Source organism: Cladosporium halotolerans (assembly GCF_011745625.1).
Source record: "Cladosporium halotolerans strain TM138-S3 chromosome Unknown Sca25, whole genome shotgun sequence".
In the NCBI taxonomy this organism is placed as follows: Eukaryota; Fungi; Ascomycota; class Dothideomycetes; order Cladosporiales; family Cladosporiaceae; genus Cladosporium; species Cladosporium halotolerans.
In genome coordinates this window covers 212301-235430 of record NW_027191476.1, presented here as the reverse complement: position 1 = coordinate 235430, position 23130 = coordinate 212301, and the positions used below count along the sequence as shown (strand labels likewise).

Below are 23130 nucleotides of genomic sequence, written 5' to 3'. Positions count from 1 at the left end.
CTGGTATGCCACTGCTGATTCCCGAACGACATCAACGGCATGAGCCACGAACGCGACCATACGGGCTTTTCCGCAGCAGCAGTGGTTACACTCGTTGATTCCTCTGATAGAAACGAGGGCATCCATGGACGTTGCGCTGCAGACGGCCGAGCTGGAGAATGAACAAGAACACAGCTCGTGGGAGTTGAGAGGAAGGAGGAGGAGCGAAAGACTTCAAAATTAACACATGCCCTGCATTCGATTTCCATCTATACACACCCCCGCCATGAGATCTTACAAACACCACCGTCAAAAAATCGAGACAAAACAGGGGGGGAAACACAATGCAGCTAGTCCGTACACAACAGCGCCGCGCCAGTGCAAAACCTCGTCATCCAAAAAACACGTGAGCTGGCTTGCTGGGAGGAGAACCTGAGCTCATTATCCCCATCTCCTTCTTCTTTCTCAGCCCCAGTCTCTTTCCTTGTCCTCGCTCCGTCTCGAGGGTGGTGTATCGCGCTCTAATACAAAAATTCAAAAAGAAGTTGTTGCAAGTCGTCTACTTGTTGACGGGCGACTCCTTGCCGACGGTCGGGTTGTGGTCGCCGACGGCCTCCTTGGGGATGGGCGGGTTGCGGCCGGAGATCATGCGGGCGTCGGACTCGAGGGTCTCGTTGGGCTGGTCTGTTGGATTCATTAGCATCTGTCTCCGCCAAGGAAAAAAAAAAGATGGAGTAATTGGGATTTCGACTTACCATGACGAGCGTAGAGGCCGTCGTCGGCGCGGCGGCCCACGCGGCCGTGCTCGACGTCGTTGCGCGTGAGGCCGAGCTTCTCCTGCTGCAGGCCCATGGTGCCGAGGAAGGTGACGGCGTCGGTCCACTCGAGGGCCTTGCGCTTCTCGCTCCACTTCTTCTCCTCGGCCATCAGGTCGATGATGCGGGGCAGGGCCTCGAGGGCGCCCTGGGCGTTGAGGAAGGAGAGACGGGTGCGGCGCGCGATGGCGTCGACGGCCGTCTCGGCGTACTCGTGGCGGCAGGCGTAGCGGATCTCGCCGTCGACGAAGGGGTAGAGGGGAGAAAGACGCTCGCCGCGGACGGGGAAGCCCTTCTCGGTCGGGGCGCAGAGGGCGGCGACGGTCCAGGCGCGGTCGCCGTAGGCCTCGGTCAGGTGCTTGGCGACTTCAGTCTCGACGCCGTAGTGCTGGATCAGGTTGATGAAGAGAGTGTTGGACCAGCCGTGGGCGCCGACGAGCTTCAGCTTGGAAGTCGGGCAGGAACCATCGAGCTTGACGTTCTCCATGAAGCCCTCGACACCGCTGACGAGCGGCGGGTTGGAGATACCCTGGGGCTTGAGGTTGAAGTGCGAGATGGCTTCATCGACGGCTTCCTCGGCCATCTGGCGGTAAGTGGTCCACTTGCCACCAGAGATGGTGAGGAGGCCGGAATCGGAGACAGTGACGAGGTGGTTACGGACGAGACCCTCGGAAGCGCTCTTGTTGGGGTCGCGGACGAGAGGACGGATACCAGACCAGGCGGCGAGGACATCACCGCGGCGGACGTTGATCTCAGGCTGGAGGTAGCCCTGGACCTCGTTAAGGATCCAGTTGATCTCGTGCTCAGAGGGAGTCGGGTTGTGCTCAACCTTGCAGGGAGAGTCGGTGGTACCAGCGATGGTGTTGCCCTGCCACGGGAGGAAGAAGATCACACGGCCGTCAGAGGTGTTGGGGTCGATGAGACCCATGTCGCGGGGAGCGTAGTAGCCAGGGAGAATGACGTGAGTACCGGAAGAGGGAGCAACGATCTCCTGAACCTTCTGGTCATCAAGCTTGCGGATAGAGTCGGTGAAAGGACCAGTGGCGTTGATGACACCCTTGGCCTTGATGCTGAAGGAGTCGGCGGGCTTGCCGTCGCGCTCCTGAACCAGATCCTTGACCTGAGCACCGCAGAGCTTGCCGTTGGCGTCCTTCTCAAGGCTGGTGACCTCACAGTGGTTGACAACAGTAGCGCCGTAGAGAGCAGCAGTACCAGCGAGAGACATGTTCATACGAGAGTCGTTGTGGGCACCGTCGTAGTAGACCAGAGCGCCGAAGAGGCCCTCCTTGTTGAGCATGGGGAATGCATCAAGAGCCTTGCTGCGGGTCAGGAAGTACGAGCTCTCAATGTTCTCAGAACCAGCGAGGAAGTCGTAGAACTTGGTGCCAGCCCAGAAGTAGGGCGCTTGCCACCACTTCTGGACGGGAATCATGATCGGGAGCCAAGACGAAAGGTGAGGAGCGGTATCCAAGAAGTAGCGACGCTCGCGGAGAGCCTCCACGACGAGCGCGTACTGGTTGTAGTCGAGTTGCCAAACAGCCTTTTCCAAATAACGAACACCTCCGTGCACCAGCTTGGTGCTCTTGGAGGAAGTACCAGAAGCGAAATCATCCTTTTCCACGAGCGCGACCTTCAGACCTCTGCTGGCGGCGTCGAGCGCGACACCGGTACCGGTGGCACCACCGCCAATGACGAGCAGGTCATAGGGTTCTTCAGACTTGGTATCCTGGGAGCTTATGGCTCCGGTAATCTTGTTCTTGGCGGCCTTGAAAGCGTCGGTGATGACGCCGGCGCTGGCCTTGAGGTCGGCGATTTGCTCCTCACGAGACTTGATGCGAGGGAAGGAGGGCGGACGGAAGATGCCACCCTCGCCGTAGGTGGGCGGCGGGACCTGGGCGGACTCGAGACCGGGGACGTCGCGGGGACGGTAGACGAAGTAGAGACCACCACCGGCGGCGACAGTGCCGGCGGCGGCGTAGCCAAGGCCACGCAAGATGCGTCCGGACGCACGACCAGAAGCCATTGAGAGCGGAGTGGTGTTGGGAGGGAGAGACGAGGGAAGTCGGAAGAGAGTCAAAAGGCAACGGATGCGCTGCCCAGCGCGGTCAAAGCTTGAGGCGCTGGCTCCACCGGTATGATGTCGATCCTGCGTGATGCCGCTGCAATGGTGGAGGAGGCAGGCCAACGTCGGGGCCGCACGACCTGAGATTATTGGCCCTCGGCGGCGAGCAGGCTGAGCACGCTCCGCCCTCCCTTGCCCTTCCAATACTACTATCTACCGCCTTTCCTCCCTCTGCCTCGCCCTCGCCGCCGAGTCCGCGGCCGTTGAGTTGAGCGCTCCGCCGTGTCCGCCCGCCGGCGCGCTGGACCAGGGGAGACACACTATCTACAGGGAGACACACTACCTGCTACCTACCTAGTACCGCGCAATTGCTACACGACACGCAGTACCTAGTCAGCCGGCGCCACACGTCACCCGCAGCGCTCGTTGGCGGCAATGGTTCTTCCGCGCGACGCCACCCGTGCGCCGCAGCTTCAATCGATTGCTTAATCGATCAATCAATGCACGCGGCCTCAGCCCTACGCGCGCCCTCTCACCTTGCGGTGCCGATCGCCGCAAAAATTTGTTGAAAGCTGACCCGTGAGGACCCTCGATTTTGAAAGTTGTTCCCGTCAGGACCCTCGATGCCGAGCCCTCCGCCTCGTCGTCTCCGTCCGCGCTGAATCTGAGAGCGCCGCCCATCGCCGAGGTGCCTCAGGTGCCTCAGGTGCCTCAGGTGCCTGCTCCCACTCACGCCTCCCATCGCCGCGCCCACGCTCACTCACCCACATCCCCAACGACCGCGCCCGCCCGCGCCCCTTCCTTCGCCCACGGCCCCGTCGAATGCCCAACCCACCCTCCCGCACGTGACGCCTGCCCGGTCGCAGTGCAGTCCGCTTCGGCTCAGGCCCGCCGCGCCATCTCACCGCGACACGCGCGGCAGACACACACGCTGGCCCGACCGCAGTCCTCGTCTTGGCTCGCCGTGATGCCAGAAACGAGCGGCTCCACCACAAATCTTGCAAGCCGACGTACTCGTGACGTGGCTCTGGCTCGCACGCTCCCCGGCGCTGGCGGTCTTTAATCGGCCCTACCTCCACTCCATGTAGTTCGCGACTCCATCTCATCGTGCTTCGCTCCGCTGCTCCACACGCCTTTAGCGGCCTCATCTCACACACGCCCCGTGGGGACGAAGACTATCGGACACTGTAGTGAGGAGCGGTGTTGGAGCGATCTGGCCGCCGTGGAGCCCGAAAATATATCCACCCTTCGCTTGAAACCGTGTCTGCCTTCCTACCACGTATCGCGGGATTGCAGTGGGGACGCCAATCTGAGACTTGCGACGAGTCGTTCCCAAGTCGTACATTAGTCATGCGTCCGAAAGTCCGGATTGCATCGCACGGTTCAGTCACCCAACTCCTTTACAACTGTCGTTCAGATGGCGGTCTAGAATTCATGGCTCGCTTGTGTCGTGATCAGCGGCTTCTGGACTTTCTCGTCACGTCGTGGTCCTGAGGTAATATGGCATTGATTTTTTTTCCAGGTACTTTAATTATTTGATAGACATCAATACAGCCGGTCGTCCTCCCGAACATCAGTCTACTTGCGATCAGAGTGCACAATTGCTCTGGCCAAACTCCAGCTCCAGGAAATTTTTACCTGAGTTCTGTCGATCAGGGATACAACGATGTTTGCAGATCCTCGCCTTGGTGGAGACCTTATCAATCGCTGATGAATCCTGTCACCGCACTGCACACGGCTGATCTCGAGTAAAAACATTGCAGAACTGATTGAACAACATTACGCTCACTATTTGAAGTGATCATGGCTCCAGAATGCCCCGACGGGAATACGCATTGATAATGGTAGGAGTCACTGAATATTAAGCACGAGAGAACACGCTACCGCTTATTCCTGCGGTCGTAGCATACCGATTCTCCGGACAGCATTTTGGCCGGAACCACTATACACGAGGATTTTTCTTTGCTTTGCATCGAAATATCCATAACATGAAAGATACCCAAAACCTATTAAAAGCATATGTCTCTCGTACCGACTCGTTGCTCCAAGGACTTGATCAGCAAGCCACAAAATTCCAAGCAACTCGTCGCTCCATGACCGAGTTCGACAAACAAGCTTGCACCTCGGTAGGTTTTCTTTGTTGAACGCAAGAATCTCCACGATATCAACAAACGCGCGACTCCGACTGTTATACGCAAAAGATCTTTGTCTACCTCGTGGCAATGACCTCACACTCCTCGCCGCTCCAACCTCCCCTCAATAATCCCACGAAATGGCGTCTTACAATGAACCGCGATACCCTCCCCCGTCCCCTCAACACCCTTTGTCCCCCGTTCCCGCACTCGGCCAACAACTCCAAACAAAGAACCCTTTCCCTACCACCCACCCAGCAAGCACATCACACCACCCGACCCCTTGAAACACCGCGATGCCCTTTCGCCCAGTCCCAAAAACAACCCCCCTTTAGAATCGCACAAAACAATGTGCCGCCTCCTGCACATCGAATGGCGCTGCGCCCACTCCCAAACGATCCACGAATTCTGCCGCGCCGCCACCGCCCCCTCGCGCTCCCGCACGCCCTCCTCCTCCTCCGCCTCCTCAACCCGCCAGCCCTGCGACCCCTTCCTCGCGCTCCACGGCCCTGCCCCCCGAACCCCCACCGCGCACGAGTCCAGGAACTTCTGCTGCGGCTTCGCGTGCTGCGCTGCGGACACGGAGCGCGCGGAGCGCGAGGTGAGGGCGCTGGAGAGGGAGGCGGGCGTGCGGGAGGGGGAGAAGGTTCGGGGGTGGGAGTGGGGGAGGGGGAAGAGGGAGCTGAGGAGGGTCAGGAGGTGGTGTGAGGGCGTGAGGAGGAGGCATGAGGCGAGGTGTGAGGCGTTGCATTATGGGTTGGGGATGGTGGGGGATGATGGGGTCGGGGGAGGGGGGTTTAGGAGGGTGGTCAGGTTGGGGGGTGAGGAGGGGAAGAGGCTGGTGGGCGAAATAGTGGCTGAATGAGGGCGATGGTTGAGGTTCTTCGGTTGGAGTAACCGATCTTGCGACGAGAGCATCAAGAAGAGAAAGCCTGCGGCCGATGGGTCAGCTCAGGGACTAGTCAACTGCTGCATCGAAACCATATCTGCGGAGCCGGTACGATCTCGACGAGGACACAAAATCTCCGGTGACAAAGAGTTTTTGTTGGCAGACTCTTCAAACAGACGATCAGGGCATTTTTCGCTCAAACCCTCACATCCCCACGCTCGATCAATATTGCAGACGGCCATCTTGAACAATCAGTGAGAGTCAAACGCCGTTAACGCGAATAGCAAACTCGTCGTCGCAGTCATACCATTCCGTAGCCCCTCGCCAGGCCTCTACATTTCACGCCTATCCTCCAGCCGCCACTGGTGTACCGGGGCCTTTTCGTTCGACGCCCCCTCTCGGTCTACAAGCCTACTGCCTGACCACCAGGTGCTCATCTCTACAGACGGTCGCCCAACGGGTGTATGCCGGCCCGCATCGACCGCCAAGCAGCCGCGCGCGCCCGACTTCAATCCCTCAACACCACCTGCCTCGCACCCCCTTCCACCATCCCTTTCTCGCTCGCCAGCGAATCGGACGAGCTTCCCTCGCCCATCTCGCCGATCGCGAACCAGTTCGTCACGCTCGCGTAGCCGACGCCGCTGAGCCCCAGGGCGAACGAGCTGGTTTTGTTGTCCATCAGCACGAGGTACGCGTTTAGGGGAGGGCGCGCACGCGCCCGGGGTCCTTTATGGCGGGGACGGGCCAGTCGTACGTGCTGTTTCCTGTGGGCGTGGAGCTGTGCTGGAAGACTGTGCGCGAGGGCTGTTGGCCGGTTGTATCGGAGTGGGAGATTCAGATTTTGCGAAGTGCTCGTTCAATGGATTGATCGATTATCGGAAAGCTGATGTGCACATCGTACTACATGGCGCATTTGAAATGTCCGGCATCCTGCAAAGCTGCTGCCTAAACAGACTAGCAACGCAGTTCTGACGTCTGGGGGATGCCGGGCAGGCGAGCAAGGTGGGTTAATACAGCTGCCTGTAGAGTCTGAGGGTTGCAGTTAAATCCTCGCGTTGGGCCAATTACTGCGTGGTGGGTTGTTCGGCGTGGCAGTGTCCCCGAACCGAAAATTGAGGATACGGAGGCCATTTAATAGCAGATAATGGCTGATAGAGTCATGTCGTTTCGGCAACGGTGCTTCAGCAACATCGAATACGGAGGTGCTTCCAGCTGGATGATAGAAATACATTGTTATGCCGTTGCCTTGATGGTAACAGGATAACGATACACGCGCTGGATCTTCTCAATCTTCAAAGTTTCTCAGTTCCATCGTCCATGTGTCTCCAGGCTTGGTAAGGTGCAACATGGAAAGTCGATTTCGTGCTTCCCTGAGTACCCAGATATTCCGAGTACCGGATGGAGAAACGCGGCCAGTGATTGGCTCGGCTGTAGCCGGCGCTAGCTACGGGCTTTTTGGGACTCGGCACCAGTATTTCCACCATTTGGTGAGAAAAAATATCAAAAAATATATGAAAAAATAGCTCAAGCTTTGTAGATTCTGGCATTGCAAAATTTGAAGTCTCAAGATCAAGCGTTGATGCGATTGATTCAAATCATGGATTCGCGCCCCGCGCTCGACGATGCTCGCGACGTCCGATCTCCGCCTAGCGCCTAGCGCGATCTGGCAGATCCGCGCTAACGTGATTGATGACCTCATGAAGGCTGTTTCACGACAGGACCAATATGTCGCTTGACACTCGCTAGAGAGTAAGAATGACGCTTTGAAACCTTGGTTGACGATTGCGGTGCTCAAGGTAAGTGATACCGCCCGCGCAACTCCCCTCATCCTCCTTCGTGTCACCACGCCCACAAGGAGGGTGGTTATTCCTTGCACTTCACATTCCATTGCTATGCCGGAAGGCGTGAAACCTTTGCTCGAGTCTAACGGATCGCAGACTCGCTTCAACATGGGAACCAACATGGAGAACGCCAAGCGCAAAAAGGTGCTTGTTGTCGGCGCTGGTGCTGCGGGTAAGGTCGGATCATACTCTCGCATACGATCCTAGCTAACAAGTGAAAAGGCATGACATGCGCGGAGCATCTCTCCAACCATCCCGAGAAATTCGATGTCACCCTCGTCGATGCCGTCGATTACTGCGGTGGACAAGCTTACAGTATCCCGCTCGACAAAGAGAAGACAGGAGCATCATGGCTCAACCAAGGTGTCCAAGGCGGTGCCTACATCTTCCACCACACGATGACCATGTTTGCTCGTAACGGATACTGGGCGGATCCTGTCAAGCTTCAAGTCAGCTTCGGCAAAGGCGAGCAATTCTGGACCAACGTCTTCCCCACTCAGATGCTGAAGAAGCACGCGAAAGAGGTCAAGCGATTCTTCACAATGCTCAAGGTCGTGCGCATGTTCGAGATCTTCTTCGCTCTGCTGCCGATCAAATACCTTGTGAAGCTGTTCCGATTCAGCGAGGAGTTTGCAAACGTTGTTGCTCTGCCGATGGTTGCCCTCTTCCTGGGCACTGGTAACTACGCCCCGGAAGTACCGTCCATGGTCCTTGAGCGTCTCTGCACTAGCCCGACTTACGGCATGTGGTACCCACCGGACAAGAACAGCGTTGCATCGAACCAGCCCCCCATGGTCGTCTTCCCCAACTTCAGCGAATTCTACGAAACATGGCGAAAGAACCTTGTCAAGAAGGGGGTGAAAGTCCGGTTGAGCACAGAGGTCACTCGCATCATTCGTCGCAACAAGTACGGTGTATGTGTCAAGATCATCGGCCGAACTCCAGCTGCTGATCACCACAACACCGACTCCGCCTGGGTACCAGACAGCGTTGATGGATCGAACGCCGATGCCGACAAGGTTGAAACTTCTGAGCAGTACGATGAGATCGTTCTGTGCGTTCTTACCGACACTGCCAAGCGCCTTCTCGCGTCCACCATCACTTCCACTGAGTCGAGGGTCCTCGGTTCCGCTAAATTCGCCAACGATGTCACGGTCACCCACACCGACGCAAACTACATGCGCAAGCACTACGAGAATTTCTACAATCCCGACCTCGCCGTCTCCGAAATCAACGGCGTCAACATGCAGGAGCGCAACGACTTCGCCAAGGAGAACTTCAAGCCCATGTACCTGATCAAGATGTACCCGCAGGACCTGACGAAGCTCGAGATGTGCTTCGACTGCACCAACTACCAGGCCCAGTTCCCGCCCTCCGTCCCTTTCGACAACCACGTCTTCCAGACCATCTTCCTCAACAACGAGCGCGACAGCCACCTGTGGTCCATCGACGAGATCGACGAGAGCAAGATCATCCGCAAGGACTGGTGGCACCAGCTTTGCCACTCTTTCACACACTACCTCTTCGTCGTCCCCTGGATGTGGCTTCTGCAGGGTAAGCGCCACACGCGCTACGCCGCTGCTTGGACGATGGTCAACGCGCACGAGGTTGCCTGCATCTCTGGCATCAGCGCCGCGGTCGACTTGGGCGCGGATTACCCAGATGACTTGGAGAGGGACAAGTTCGCGCTGCTGGCGTTCAGGCTGTACTACCTGCTGGTCTACGGACGTTGGTACAGGCGTCGCGCGACGAAGAAGTCGAAGGAAGGCGAGGGCAAGGATTGGGCGAGCGGATTGTACGGGTCCAACTACCAGGGCCCGGGTGTCAATCCGAAGCAGGATAGGCTCATCTGGAGGCAGGAGGTTGAGGCTGGTAGGAGTTTGGAGAGTTTCTAGACGAGACAGTCGTCTATTGGGCGTTGAGTAAGGCTTGTCCACCTTCAGACAGGCAATAATTAATCAGCTGAGAGCCTCACAATGAGATTGACCGCTCTGGTCCCTTAGCGGAGTGTGAGAGAAGATCTCGGAAATGAGTTCGATTATTTTCCTGAATATTCCAATGGCTGTCGAAGCACGAATATCAGGGAGCATCACCCTATGGAAGTTGCCGTGATCTTCTCTGCGTTCTTTCGACTGACGTCGGATCCAAGCATCGCCTTCAATTGCCGACCGACGCTTCCCCTCAATTGCCGAGTCTGCCTGTCTCCAACATCACCTCCGCCTCAGACTCCACGAGAGATCGTCCTTCCTCTATGCTCCCCCGCTTTGCGAGCCAGGTTCCTCACGTAGGGGACATTAGTCCGATACAATACCCGCCATTGCGAAATGAGGGGTCGTCGTCAGGCTTCGATTAAGGCTTTGTGATGTCAGTAGCCCCTTGCACAGCATTATAAGAACTATGAGCCAAGAGTCGTAAGGCATCTTTGTTCGTTCTGATACTACCCCATATACCCTAATCATTCACCGCTCCTCTGTACCTGAGCTTCTTAAGAATGTCAGATTACCTTACTGTCCTTTTAGCCCTCACGGCAGCGGTCAGTGCACAGTCAGAACCACCGGGCGTCTCATCCCCGGTGGCGCAGAAGTGCGGTCCTTCAAGTGCGAACATCGTCTGCCTCGAGAAGTACGCGTCGGTTTTGCCATACCACTTCTTCCGCAACAGAACCGTCGAGGAGCCTCTCACTTTCGGATCCACGAGCGTTCCCAACGACACGTCCTTCGGCCTGGTGCAAGATGCAGACTTTCTCGTGTTTGACCACGAGCGCGCCTTCGAGCTGCTGGGAGACTCGCCAACCTATGATTTCGTCTTTGAAGTTTCGCCCGCAGTACATGAAGCTCCGGTCTACGTGCCGAGTCTGAACAAGTTGTTCATGAGCCAGCTTGCGCCACCGCCTGGATATTTGCCTCAATTGGTGGTCGATCTGAATCAGGATCCGCCGACTCTCAGCGAGTATCTCTCAGATCCGCCAGTCTACGCACCAAATGGTGGAACCTTTTACAATGGACTGATCTACTGGGGTAAGTGACAGTATCACATTCCTTTCAAGTATCCTACTAAAAATGTCAGGGGCATCCGGCGGCAACCTCTCGATTGGCGGCACCGAGCAACGCCCCGGCATCCGCACCCTCGACCCGCACACGAACAAAACCACCACCCTCCTCAACAACTACTTCGGCTACTACTTCAACTGCGTCGACGACCTCTTCGTCGACGCCTCCGGCGCAGTCTGGTTCACCGACCCCTTCTACTCCTGGTTCAACCGCCTAACCGACACCGCGCCCCAACTTCCTGCGGCCTCTTACCGCTTCGACCCGCGCACGGGCTCCGTCTCTGTCGTCGACACCTCCCTGCACGAGCCCAACGGCATCGCCCTCTCGCCCGACGGCAAGCACGTCTACATCTCCGACACGGGCGCCGTCAGCGGCGACGTGACGCCCGCCGGCCCGCCCGGCAGCCCCTGGAACCAGACGGGCGCAAGGACAGTCTTCAAGTTCGACGTCGTCGATAACGGCACGAAGATCGCCAACAAGCGGCCCATCTGGCTCTCGCAGGACTGGGTACCGGACGGTTTGAAGGTTGCGGCGAATGGGTATGTGTTGACGGGCGCGGGGTCGGGAGTCGACGTGCTGGATGAGTTTGGCGTGTTGATTGCAAGGGTGCAGACGAATTACACGGTGCAGAATTTCGCGTGGGTCGGGGAGGATTTGACGGAGTTTTGGATTATGGGTAACAATGGGGTGTCGAGGGTTAGGTGGGGGCTGAAGGGGCAGGATTTGGCGAATTTGAAGGGGTACTAATTATAAATGGTGGTGATTTTACTTGGGGCTGTAAAGAGGAGAGGCCTGAGGCCTTGACATTTGTTCAATCTTTTGCATTGATGACTCTACCGCGAATAAAAAAGAGCTCTGTTCCAGCTGGAAGGCCAGACAGAGCCCGGCCGCCCACTTCCTCTCGAACTTACCGTTTCTGCAACAGACCCCTTTCCAGAATTCCCTCCAGCTCGATAACCCTTCATTCACATCATTGCCGTCCCTCTCCCTCATTTCAGACATTTCCTCCCCCATGGATTCGAATTTGTATCATAGTCCGATTTTGCTGCCCACCTGAAATCCTTCCACGACATCTCATCAATCATAAGATCAACGGCCTTCATAAAGCGATGCAAACCACGTACGACGTTGGCCTTGAGAAGCCGATCCACGCGATCGAAAAGTTCAATAACGTGGGCATCCGGCGTATCACTCGCGGGAATGACGCCCGGCTCGTGCACCGGCCTCCTCACCTTGCGCAACAGGTAGTTCTCAATCCAGTCAGACACATTGCGGTGCCACAGGCCCTTGGGCGGATATGGGGAAAAGTCCAACTGGAACTCGGGATACATCTTGTCGCGCAGCTTGGGGTCGTCGCCGAGCCAGCGCACGAGAGCGCTAGCGTCGAAGTCGGTGATCAGCGGCCTGAACTTGTTCTCCAAATAGAACATGGGGCGGGCTTCGGAGCGTACCTGCTTGTTGGTGCCCAGTAGCGGGGGGTCGAGCGGTGGAGACGTGGTGGACAGGTCGATGAGTGGGATGTCGGGATCGACCAGCACTTCGCGATAGATTTGGTTGCGAACCTCCGCCGGGAGCTTCTCAACCCAATTGACGCCGTTGGGATTGGGCTCGATCTTTGATGGCGGTGGCTTGGCCGTCGTCGTCTTCTTCTCACGCTTCACACCCTTCTTCATCTTCGAACCCTTCTGGACGGTCGAACCCTTCTTGGTGTTCGAACCCTTCCTGTTGGTCGAGCCTCTCTTCTTCGGTGCCATCTTGATTTTGATGAAAGTACTTGTGTAAGAGAGAGAATGGTCTTGAGCGTGAAGACCAGGGATGTTGATAATTTGATCGCTCGAAAAAGAGAAGGAAGGGTGTCTGGTAGTGGCTTGGTCGCGCGTAATATAGTACTTTGGCGGCCCATGGCCTTCACACACACAATGGCTGCCTTCACAGCGAGGCTTCACTTACAACGCGTTTGATTCCATTCGACCTAGCGAAGGCAGTGGATTCCCTACCTTCTTGAGTAGTCACTGGTTGGATTTCTTCCCTCTCAGTGCCTTAGAAGAAGAATATCAAAGCCATTGACCGGCGCAAACCAGCGTCGGCAAGCATGTACAAAGAGCAGCATGCGTCGTCGACTCGGTCTTAGCCATTGTTCTTTGATGACTGGTGCTGGCCGGAGTCAGAATGGGACTTGGCCCTTGTAGCTTCACGGTGATCGGAGGTAATTTTGGTTGCAAAATCGGATTCCGACAGAGTTGTTATGCTCTGCCTGCTGACGCGCTGGAAAATAGATTGTCGCATCAAGCGTCACGTGCGGCTCGCAAGTCTGGTACAGTCCGTGAGATATCGACGCGACGCGGCTGTCGTTATTCGCGTAAATTTCTTTGTCCGAATCCGCGTTGTTGCGACGGGAGGGACGTTGCTGTCTTGATGGCCCAATTAGTTTGAACCATATGGAAAGTCATCATGAGTTTCAGCATCAATCAAGAACACCAGGGGGACTCGCCTTGTGCGCATTTATCGATTAAATGTCCGCTTGCCTCGATGGTGTTTGCAGGTCAGGCAATATCTTCTTGGGCGCTGAGCAAGCTCATCCTAACACCTCGTCAAATGCGACTCTCGCCATACTGTGAAATCGAAGCAGACTACGTGACTGTAGCAAATGCATCATCTGAATCATTATGCAGTAGTTGTGGCCTCAAAAGTGTAGACATTTCTAGACACGTGAGGTTGAAGATCGGCCAATAAACTTCTGCCAGGATTGCTTGTCGCGCGTCATGGCGACTCGAATGTGGGAATCGTTCGCTGCGAAAGGGTAAACTTTGAGATGCAATGAGCACGCGACTACAGTACTTCAGGTGGCTGGCGCTGAGATTGAGAGCGCGATCGAGCAGGTTATAGACGGCGCGTGTACTACATATTTGCGCACACTGCGTGAAGAATCGTGAGGATGTCGTCGGGATCACAGTCGCGCACATTACTTTCTTTCTACATACTTCGTCGTATGCCTAAGAACGCTTTGACACCAGGTATGATGCCACAGTTGTCACAGCCACGCTATCCTCCAAGGAACTGCATAACATTGTCATGATGTCTCTGTGCAGCCACCGAGTTCACGGACATGGCGGCGACCATGCGGCGCCCAGACCCAGGCCTGGATCTTCTCGAGCTTCTTCGTCTACGCGGGCACTAGGCGAAATGATCTCCCCGGTGTGGAGACGTTCCGTCATTTGTGGATGGCCTGCAGCCACGCGAACATGGAGAGGGCCGTGACAGCAGAGACATGTCGTTGCGAGTGTCTTCGCGAGGCGAGCACATGAGGGTGTTGCTGTTGACCACCGCGCCATACCGTGTTGACAGCTCGATTACCATGGGGCTACAAATCAGGCCTGCAGTCAGGGGCAACAAGCGCGCGGGCGGGCGAGTACCCAACCATGGGCACATGATGCGGCGATGATGTCTGGCTGGAAGCGGATCGCGATGTCTGGCTCGGTCCAAATCACGCTTGCGCCGCCTCCAACTTCGAGCTCGCGCCTCGGCAGCCCCGCGATCTGTGCGCAAGGACGTCATCGCCTCGTGCCAGCTCTCAAGAACACCACCTTCACCTGCCCGTCTCCTCCTCTTCCTCTTTCCCATCACCAAACACATTCACATCAACACAAACACCACAACCCTCATCACCTACACAACAACCAAAATGGCCACTCTTCACTGTACGTTTGCCCGCCTCCCAATGGCGCATCCGAGTTCATGGCTGGAAGCTCCGTGTTTGTTGTGACATCACAACCGCAGCTGTTCGAGTCCATCGCCGTAGCGCACACCATTGCAACAAGATCACGAGACTGACTTCACTTCTTCTGCAGACCTCCCCCCCGTCAAGCCCTCCGCGGTCGCCCTCGGCACCGTCTACAACCACGCCATCTCCCTTGCCGTCCTCGGCCCGGTCTTCGGCGACACCTACCGCCAGGCTCAGGCCGCCAACTCCAAGGAGGAGTTCTTCAAGTCTAAGGAGGCCGCCTCTGCTGCCGCCGCCTGGGGCACTTCCCTCGTCGGCTCCGCCGTCCAGTCCTACGGTGTTGGTGCTCTCATCAACGCTACCGGCACTCTCTCCTACAAGGGCGCTGCCTACCTCGGCTCTCTGATCTTCTTCGCCTCCTCTGCTCCTTCCGTAAGTTCCGCTGGTCTTCCGTGGCATACGACATCCTACTAACAACCACCCAGTTCATCGCCCAGATCACCACCGAGAAGCGCCCTCTCGAGCAGGTCGCCGTCGGCGCCCTCGCCCGTGTCTTCGAGACCGTCGGCCTCAGCGTCTTCCTCACCTACTGGGGCACCCGCACCAACCCGTTCAACTAGATTTAGTCTTTAGTAATGGTTAATATGGACTGAACAGTACGGGGGAAAACAAAGGTCGGCGTTTCTCTTTTTTGCGGCAGTGTGTAACCCTACTAGGTGACGCTGCCTGCATTACTTACGCGAGACGTGAATCTATGTATTTTAGTACCAGCAGTAAAATGTAACTCCTGACCACTAAATGTTTCTTCCAATTTCTCCATGTGTCCAACGTTCTTTGTAGGTAGCACTCCGTCGACTACTCCGTCTGCGGCACGTACAAAGCCAAAGCTGAGGGCACGTGATATGCTTGCCAAAATCACGTGATCGCGAACTTCTCACAAGACGAACATCGACTCCTGGCCAATACAATCTAGCCAACATCTGCGTCCAAAATTTGAAGCGAAGAAAAGCTGGAAACGGGAGAGGCGTGAATTCGCTCTTAGTCCGCACTGCGAAAATCACACATTAGAAAACAAGGCAAACCACGATGGCCGAACCCGAAGAAAACTCCCTCTTCGCCATCGACGTCGACACAGACGACTACGCCACCGCCGCTGCGAACGACACTCCCGCGCCCGCCCCCGAAGACCGCACCTACCAGTCGCCCGCGGCCTTCGCTTCCGTCAAATCATCCTACGTCGCCCGCCAGGACGCTGGCGACCACTACGCCGAGCTCCGGCGCAACTTGCCCTGTCTTGAGGATCCTGCGTCGCCGAGGCTGCCGCTTGATAAGCGCGATCAGTTGTTGCTGGGCTATGTGGTTGGGGAGTGGTGGTATGACGGGAGGAAGGGAGAGGTGAGGGGGCTTTGCGAGAGGGTGCTGGAGAGGTGTGTGGTTGAGGGGAGGGCGAGGGGGGTTGTGGAGGGGTGGGTAGGGAGATTGAGTGAGAAAGGGGAGTGAGGGATTGGGAAAGGGTTGGATAGCGGTGGGTTGGCGGAAGGGCAAGGCGATGGGTTGTGGCGGAAGTGTGTCCGCCATGCTTCTTTGCTCTATCTCGGGACCCGCCATTCTTTGTGCTCTATTCGAGGACTGCGCGAATTCCTGACCACCGAAACGCCCAGAAAACAGCGTCCTAGAAGCAACAAACGCGCAAGCAGCTACCTCGAGTCCGGCACTCCGAAACGCCCAGAAACAGCGTCCTAGAAGCAACAAACGCGCAAGCAGCTACCTCGAGTCCGGCACTCCGATTCTCCAACATTGCTCGCCCCGACGCTCACGCCCAGCTGACAGCCTGCAACAACCTCAATCTCGGCTGCAACCCATCCTCCTCGCCAGGGACGGCAACTGTCTCCAATTGCAGTTTCTTGACAAATCCTTCAACAACATTGCGGTCCCAAGCTTGCATCGCCTGCTCAACCCCATCAAGCTGCAACAGCCCATCCACCCTACCTTCCGCCAGTATATCAGACTCCACCTCCACTGCAGACAACTCCTCGCCGTTCTCAGGCCGACACGTCACCTTAACAGCGCTCCTATACTTGAACGCCGCGCCGCCGCTGGCTTGCACGTGGCCAGGCACCAACACCTTCACACTCGGCCCGCTGCTTCCACCCTCATCCCCGGATCTCATAGAGATATGCGCATACCGCCTCGTGCGTACCTTCGTCCGCGCGTGCGGAACTGTGACCTCCACGCACCGCACCACGACCCCGTCCGCGTGGCGGTGCACCATTCCTCCCGCGAACTTGGCCCACCACTCGCCTTGCTTCCCGTCCATGCCCTCCCACACCGTTTCCGCTTCCGCGTGCGCAGTGAGCGCCATCTCCTCCGCGATGTGGTCGATTAGCTCAGTCGGCAAGCGCTGTTCGACGCGCTGTTCGAGGGTGCGGTGAGCCAGGGCGCGCGCGTAGGATGTCTGCGCCGCGCGGCGGACGGCCAGGAGGTAGGAGCGTTCGGTGACGAAGATGCCGTAGACTGGCGAGAGGGCTGTTTTCGTGCAGGCTAGAGGGTCCTGGGAACGATATGTGGCGATGGCGGGGAGCGAAGAGAGAGCCATTTTCCAGGGCGTTTGCTTGGAGTTTCTGTTGCACGGGCTTTTCCTTTCGAGTCTTGAGGTTGGGTGGATCGATGTTATTGAGTGTTTTGCGTTTGGAGAGCGGATGTGGGAGAGTTGGTGTTGCGCAAGAGGGTGGCTTTCGTTGCGCGAAGGTTCAGTGTGCTGGTGAACGTAAACGCTGGTGAATGTAAACGCGGTGTGCGTTTGCGATAGCAAACGGCGCGTAGCAGACTTCACTGGGACGAGCGAGCTGGGCGGTGATACGATTGTGAATGCCGAAAATAATCATGTAACGTCGTCATCTTTGTCACCTGCAGTGACTCTTTCCCTCCAGCTCCTGAACGCATTCACGAAGCTCTCCTCCCCGGCACTTTGCCTACGCTGCTGTAAGAGCCCGCCCGCACCCCTGGTCATACCCTCCACTCCACACCCCTCGATCTCCCCAATGGGAACCATGCTAACCCTGCCGTGTGCACACATGAAAGGAAACGCGCAATCCGCGAGTTGCTGCAGCAAGTCCTGGCACTCCGCCGGACTCAGCTCGTCGTTGAACATGACGGCGGATCGACACGCTCGCGAGTTCAGCATGTCCAAGAGACCTTTTGGGCAAGAGCCGAGTCGCTCGAGCCATGGATGAGTACTCTCATTGTTTCGATCTGCTGCCGAAGTCTTAGGAGCGGATTGCTTGCCGGCTTCGACTCGAGACCAGACCTCCGAACGGAGAAGGTCGATGAGCAATTTGGGGAAGAGGCGGCAGCGCTCTGCGATGCCTGGCGGTAGAGTGCGGACGGCGACGGAGTGGTGCTGTCTTGTTCGTTTGATGATGTGCAGGTCGTATAGGATGCCGTGTTGAGCGAAGTGTCCGGCGTGAGAGAGGAAAAGAGTGCTTTCTTCGGCAGAGACTTCGAAGACGATGGGCTGCTCGAGGAGATTGGTGGAGATTTCTGAACGACTGTTTGTGTTCGACCGGAAGCTGGCGGCAGGAGAAGTTGGATCGACAGGGGTACTGAGATCAGTGAGTAGGGTTTCCAGAATAACGCGTTCTGACGCGGCGTGCTGGTCAACGAGCACAAGTGTGTGTTTTTCTGTTGCTTCGTTCGATGGGCCCATTGAGCACAAGATGAATTTAGCGTCAACCTGATTGATGACCTTCGCATGTTGTAAGCTCTGCTTAGACAGTTTGCTTTGTGTCCCTAATCCAGATGCTGAGAAGTAATCTGACACTTCTCTAGCGCCAAAACGATGCATTTCCAAGATTGAAGACTGCATGACTGGCCCAGCAAGTGAGGCAACGGGTATGCCTTGTTCGGACTGCCGTGAGAAAACCGGGTTCTGCCATTCTTTTAAGAAGCCCGGTACGACAAAATCAGAGGTCCTCTCTGTAGCTGAACTTGCTCGCCCGGAAATTGTCAATGGTCTACCGGCGGGAGTTGTAGCCATACTCGTGGTATTCGGCCGCTTGGAGCGTTCAGTCAGGCTGGTGCCTGGTCGGTCGTCGGCAGGCAGAAACGCCCCGGTACGACAATTGACCCTCAAAGCTTGTTTTGTGATTGGATCTTGCCAACTAATTGTATCATCCAAAGCCCGACTTGCCTCACCATATCCATGAGACAGCAGACTCTCGACCGGCTGCTCTGTCCAAGCGGCGGCTGTAAGCAAATCCGTATCGCTGACGCTGCCGAAGTCATCGCTCGGATCACCTCTCACTCCTGATCTTGCGATGGCAGAGCCTTGAGACGCAGGCTCTGAAGATGCTCTGCCAGCCTCCAGTAAACTTTTGCTGGCAGGACCGAAAGCACCGGGTTCCAGAGTCGGCATGGCAAAAGGAAAATTACTTGAGATAGGCGAGTTGCTGGCGAGATCGGCACCGCCGGATGGACCAATGTGATGTTTTGGCAGGCCAGAAGCGCCTCCAGACCCGGTGTCGATTCTCCTGCTGCTTTTGATTCTACTTAGACGCTCGATGTCAGAGTCTAGACCTTCCGTCCTTGTTGCATACGAATCGAGACGCGTCGTATTTCCAGATGACAGGCCGCTTCGCTGCTTTTTTCTCTCTTGGAAATACCCGCCATCAAGGATTGCAGAATTGGACGGAGTCACTGAGGTACGCCGGAGATCTAGCAGATTTTCCTGAGCTGACTGCAAAGACGAGTCAAGAGATTCTTTCGTAGCTAAGCGATCGCCACGGTGTCGCTTCAAATTCATCCGTGGTCGAAAATTGTTTGCCGTTAACCATTCCCTTGCCACCGCCTGAAGCACTTCGATGATCGCCTTTAGCTGCTGTTCGTTTGTCTCGCGAGGAACATCTGCAGGACAGTCCTGGAACTTTAATTGCAAGATGAACATGGGCCAGCGGTCGACACCTTTGCTTGCCCGGACAATACTTGACGGCGCATTTTCTGACCTCAGTGCCTTTGCTTGCGCATGCTGCGCCTGAGATGTAGCTTCAACGAGACCAAAGCTGCTATCCGAAAAGACCTTGTTGACAGACTCGTAGATGGTGCTATGGCCGCTGGCAGTTGAGCATGGATGTATTCCGATGCTGACAAATTGGCATAGCCGAGTCGGAGCAGGATCAAGACATATCATCCCTTGGCATGATATCTTCGAAGTGGAAGCCGAGATGGGTACCCAGTGCTTTCGGCTCTCGAACGGTGCCAGTCCGGCTTGAAAGAGGACAGGGAAAGAATCTCTCAAGTCATACTTTCTCGTTCCGTAGTGGAGAACGTTTAGATTTTTCTCGGTAAGAGAGGACGAGACAGAAGAGTGAGTGCCAGAAAGTATGATCTTACGGCCTTGGTTTTCGATGTCTCTTAGCTTGACGGAGCAGGGTGCCCTCCATGCTAGGAGCAGCGCTGCAACATCCCGCTTCAGCTCGAACCAAGGTCTCTCATCTGCACCAGATGCGCTAGCCAAAGCTCGTTGCTTGACTCGCACCGGCATGTTGCCGAACAAATCACGAACGACAACACGAGTTCCGGAAGGGAAAGTGATCATTTCATTGGCAGGAGATGAAGGTATTTGGCGGGATATCACTCGTCCTTGATGCATTGACAAGTTCGCACTTACATCTTCAGTACAATGCCGCGAGTTTATGCCGACGAGAGACAGTGATGCGAGCGATACAAGATACGATCCCGCAGTGCCGTGGAGCGGGTCTTCGGCCGATGCCTTCGACGTGTGGTGCATTTTACCAAGTCCTCCATCCTCGCGAAATTCTGCAAGAGGGATACCGGTGCCATTGTCTTCGAGCGTGCAGCTTCCGCGGGAGAAATCGACCGATATCTCGATCTTGGTTGCGCCGGCGTCTAGGGCATTTTCCAGTAAGGCAAGCACCACGCCTGACAGGCTGGTGATTTGCTTGGAAGAATGAATCTGAGAGATCGCATCCTCGGACAAAGGCAAGATGCGCGGTGGCATTTGTGATGCCAAAGCGGCGTAGGTTCCTCTGGCTTTGACAGACAAGCAATCTTCACACAGCCTGTCACGGGGGCACCCACTTTCTATTGTGGCAAGGTGAGACAGCAACGCGGGCCGACATTGGGGTTGCGCGTTGTCTCAGTCCCTGGGAGACGTGTGTGAGCAGCTGTTATCAAACGATTTGAAGTGAAGTAGTCTCATGCTGCGTGCAGCGAGAATAACAACGTCGAAGTGAAAGGCACTGCGTACTTGCAAGGTGAAGTCACATGTCTGCAACGGCTCAAGACGGCCAAGCCTCTCCTCCAAGCACCGGGAGCAGGCGCCATCCGTGCGGAGGCGCAGGGACGATCGGCAGCTCCAGGCCTCGTCTCCAGCTCCAGCACGGCCGCCCGCTTTGTACCTGGAGCCCTGTATCACCCGCCGTGCCTCTGCCCAACCTTCGCGCGCCCGTGACAACACGTCACGTTTCTTTGTTTCATCCTCCAACGCGCGCCGTCCTCGCTACAGACCACGCCAGTACCTCCACCTTCAATCCACCTGATTGCGCCGCCATTTCTCGACCCTGCCCAACTTTCACACCACATTCACTGTCAGCTGCCCGAGTGGGAAATACAAGCGACAACTGCGTCATTGCAACTGGAGCTACCCGAGCGTGACCGCAGACACCAGGAAACACCTTTGCGCGCCAGGAAGTGGACAATTGAGCGCTTCGACAGCTATTCGTCGTCTGGAAGACCGACGCACACACCTTTTCGCGCTATGGCCGCCGCAGATGTCGCTCCCAGATCGCAAGGTACGCACGACCCCTCATTTACCCCGAAGGTCTCTTCATCCTCAGTCAGGGGAGACAACCATTCGCGCGCATTGGAAGCTGACAGACGTCACAGAACGGACGAGCAAGCGTCGCCCATTCGCATCGTGGGTCAAGCGCTTGACGAACTTGAAAGGCGGCGACCAGCATGGCAGCAACGGCAAGGACAAGAAGACGGGCAACGCATTGACTGGTGGAAAGTATAAAAAAGGTTCATCCGGGAGCGACAACGTTAAGAACAATCCTTATCCTCAGTCCGGCTTTGTGCGCCAGCAGTCGCCGCGCAGCAGTCGGGATGGGCAGCTGTCCTTTGCGACACCTACAAATCCACGGAATGATGACGGCAGTAGTGTCATCTCGGGGCCTATACAAGAGGACAAGCACAATCCATGTAACAGGAGCGCGGCACCCACAGTAGCCACAAACCCGGATACCGTCCACAGCGACGCTGGGCACAGTAAGGCTTTCACGAGCACAACAGCAGGAGGAGCGCTGAGTAGCATCGATGGTGCAGGGAACGGGAGTACCTTCAGCTCGCCCAATCACAGCGATCGATCGCTTACTACCACCCTTACTACGATTCAGTCCACCTCTCCTGCAACCACTTTGCAGCAACCTCACACTTCTGGCCACAACGCGCACAATCAGCACGCTGGTCAACCCGCTGTAATGTTCAGCCACCAATACCCCGTCTCTCCCGCACCTTCGGCTGTCAATACTGCATCTGCCATACCCCGCCACCTCACCACCGAAACACAGCAAGCAAATCTGCTTTCTGACGACGCGAGCATTGTCACTCTGGCGTCATCGTCAAAGCGCCGTCGTCGCAGCATGGATGAAGACGCCTCCGTCCGCGCATTGGCACCAGCATCAGTATGGGGTGGCAGCCGCGAATCGTTGCCTTTAAGTGTTCTCTCAGGCAACGCAGAAGCGAATGACAGGGCAAGCACGACCGGCTTGTATTCCGCATCCATCTCGCGCCCGTCTATAGGCGGCATTGCCTCTGCGGAGCGCGCCAGCGTTTACAGTGGCCACGGCGTTACGGCGCCTAGCGAGAGGAACAGCTACTACGCCGGTCCCAGAAAAGATATCAGCGACGCCAAGTCCCTCCGAAGCGTCACAGGCCTCGACGCTCGTTCTCAGTACGACGCCCGCAGCATCAACGACGCAAAGAGCATGGATGCTCGTTCGTTGCGGAACTATGAAGGTAGCATTCGCTCGGGCGCACTGGGTCACGGCAGGAATGACAGCATCCCGGGAAGCATCGGATCACCTCTGGCGAGTCCCGGAAACAGACAGCCGAGCACGAGCGGAATAGTGAGCAGGCGAAGTAGCGATTGGCAAGACAAGCGCGAAGGCGAAGAGGATACGAGAGAAGACGCTGAAGCGTCTGCCCAAGGCGAGCCCGCCAAACAATGAGCGGCGTTACTGTCCGCCTTACACGACCAGATATTTGACACAAGATATTGATTTTGCCTTTTGGGACATGGTGACAACGGAGTTGAAGGGACGGACGGAGGGCGGAATTTTCGGAGACGAGGTAATGCACACGGATGAAAACTCCACGCACCGTCGGTCGCTCGTCTGGAGGCATTGATGGTATAATTGCTAGATACCCTGTTCAACTTGAGTGCAACAATTCATCTTTCAACGCGTTCGTTCAATCCCTCGACGCAAACTCGCTCACAGGCACGTCACACCACGGCACGCGCGCCTTACTTTTACGTACATTCAGCCTCTCGGATTTTGTGTAGCAAAGGTTATCGACATCGAACACTTTCTCCAAAAAGGCAATTCCTTCGGCCACCGCAAAG

At 56.4% G+C, this 23130-nt stretch overlaps 7 protein-coding genes across 7 annotated transcripts; 4 read left to right on the top strand and 3 right to left on the bottom strand.

The window, feature by feature from the left end:
* Positions 1-538: 538 nt before the first annotated feature.
* WHR41_07038 (uncharacterized protein) lies at positions 539-2817 on the bottom strand (the record flags this gene model as incomplete). Its single annotated transcript, XM_069375643.1, has 2 exons — positions 539-663; positions 735-2817. The coding sequence occupies 2 exons, from the start codon at positions 2815-2817 to the stop codon at positions 539-541; spliced, it is 2208 nt and encodes a 735-aa protein (XP_069227674.1).
* A 4952-nt stretch (positions 2818-7769) lies between these two features.
* WHR41_07037 (uncharacterized protein) lies at positions 7770-9824 on the top strand (the record flags this gene model as incomplete). Its single annotated transcript, XM_069375642.1, has 2 exons — positions 7770-7890; positions 7941-9824. The coding sequence occupies 2 exons, from the start codon at positions 7770-7772 to the stop codon at positions 9611-9613; spliced, it is 1794 nt and encodes a 597-aa protein (XP_069227671.1). The 3' UTR covers positions 9614-9824.
* Positions 9825-9939: 115 nt separating this feature from the next.
* Positions 9940-11515, top strand: WHR41_07036 (uncharacterized protein; the record flags this gene model as incomplete). The annotated part of the gene is made up of 2 exons (XM_069375641.1): positions 9940-10735; positions 10785-11515. The coding sequence occupies exons 1-2, from the start codon at positions 10210-10212 to the stop codon at positions 11513-11515; spliced, it is 1257 nt and encodes a 418-aa protein (XP_069227670.1). The 5' UTR covers positions 9940-10209.
* A 242-nt stretch (positions 11516-11757) lies between these two features.
* Positions 11758-12522, bottom strand: WHR41_07035 (uncharacterized protein; the record flags this gene model as incomplete). The annotated part of the gene is made up of 1 exon (XM_069375640.1): positions 11758-12522. One exon carries the CDS (start codon positions 12520-12522, stop codon positions 11758-11760), a length of 765 nt encoding a protein of 254 aa, XP_069227673.1.
* A 1834-nt stretch (positions 12523-14356) lies between these two features.
* WHR41_07034 (uncharacterized protein) lies at positions 14357-15288 on the top strand. The gene is made up of 3 exons (XM_069375639.1): positions 14357-14466; positions 14617-14921; positions 14975-15288. Exons 1-3 carry the CDS (start codon positions 14451-14453, stop codon positions 15107-15109), a joined length of 456 nt encoding a protein of 151 aa, XP_069227672.1. The 5' UTR covers positions 14357-14450; the 3' UTR covers positions 15110-15288.
* A 2082-nt stretch (positions 15289-17370) lies between these two features.
* Positions 17371-18195, bottom strand: WHR41_07033 (uncharacterized protein; the record flags this gene model as incomplete). Its single annotated transcript, XM_069375638.1, has 1 exon — positions 17371-18195. One exon carries the CDS (start codon positions 18193-18195, stop codon positions 17371-17373), a length of 825 nt encoding a protein of 274 aa, XP_069227667.1.
* Positions 18196-20909: 2714 nt separating this feature from the next.
* On the top strand, positions 20910-22967 carry WHR41_07032 (uncharacterized protein). Its single transcript, XM_069375637.1, has 2 exons — positions 20910-21298; positions 21393-22967. The coding sequence occupies exons 1-2, from the start codon at positions 21265-21267 to the stop codon at positions 22733-22735; spliced, it is 1377 nt and encodes a 458-aa protein (XP_069227666.1). The 5' UTR covers positions 20910-21264; the 3' UTR covers positions 22736-22967.
* Positions 22968-23130: the final 163 nt, after the last annotated feature.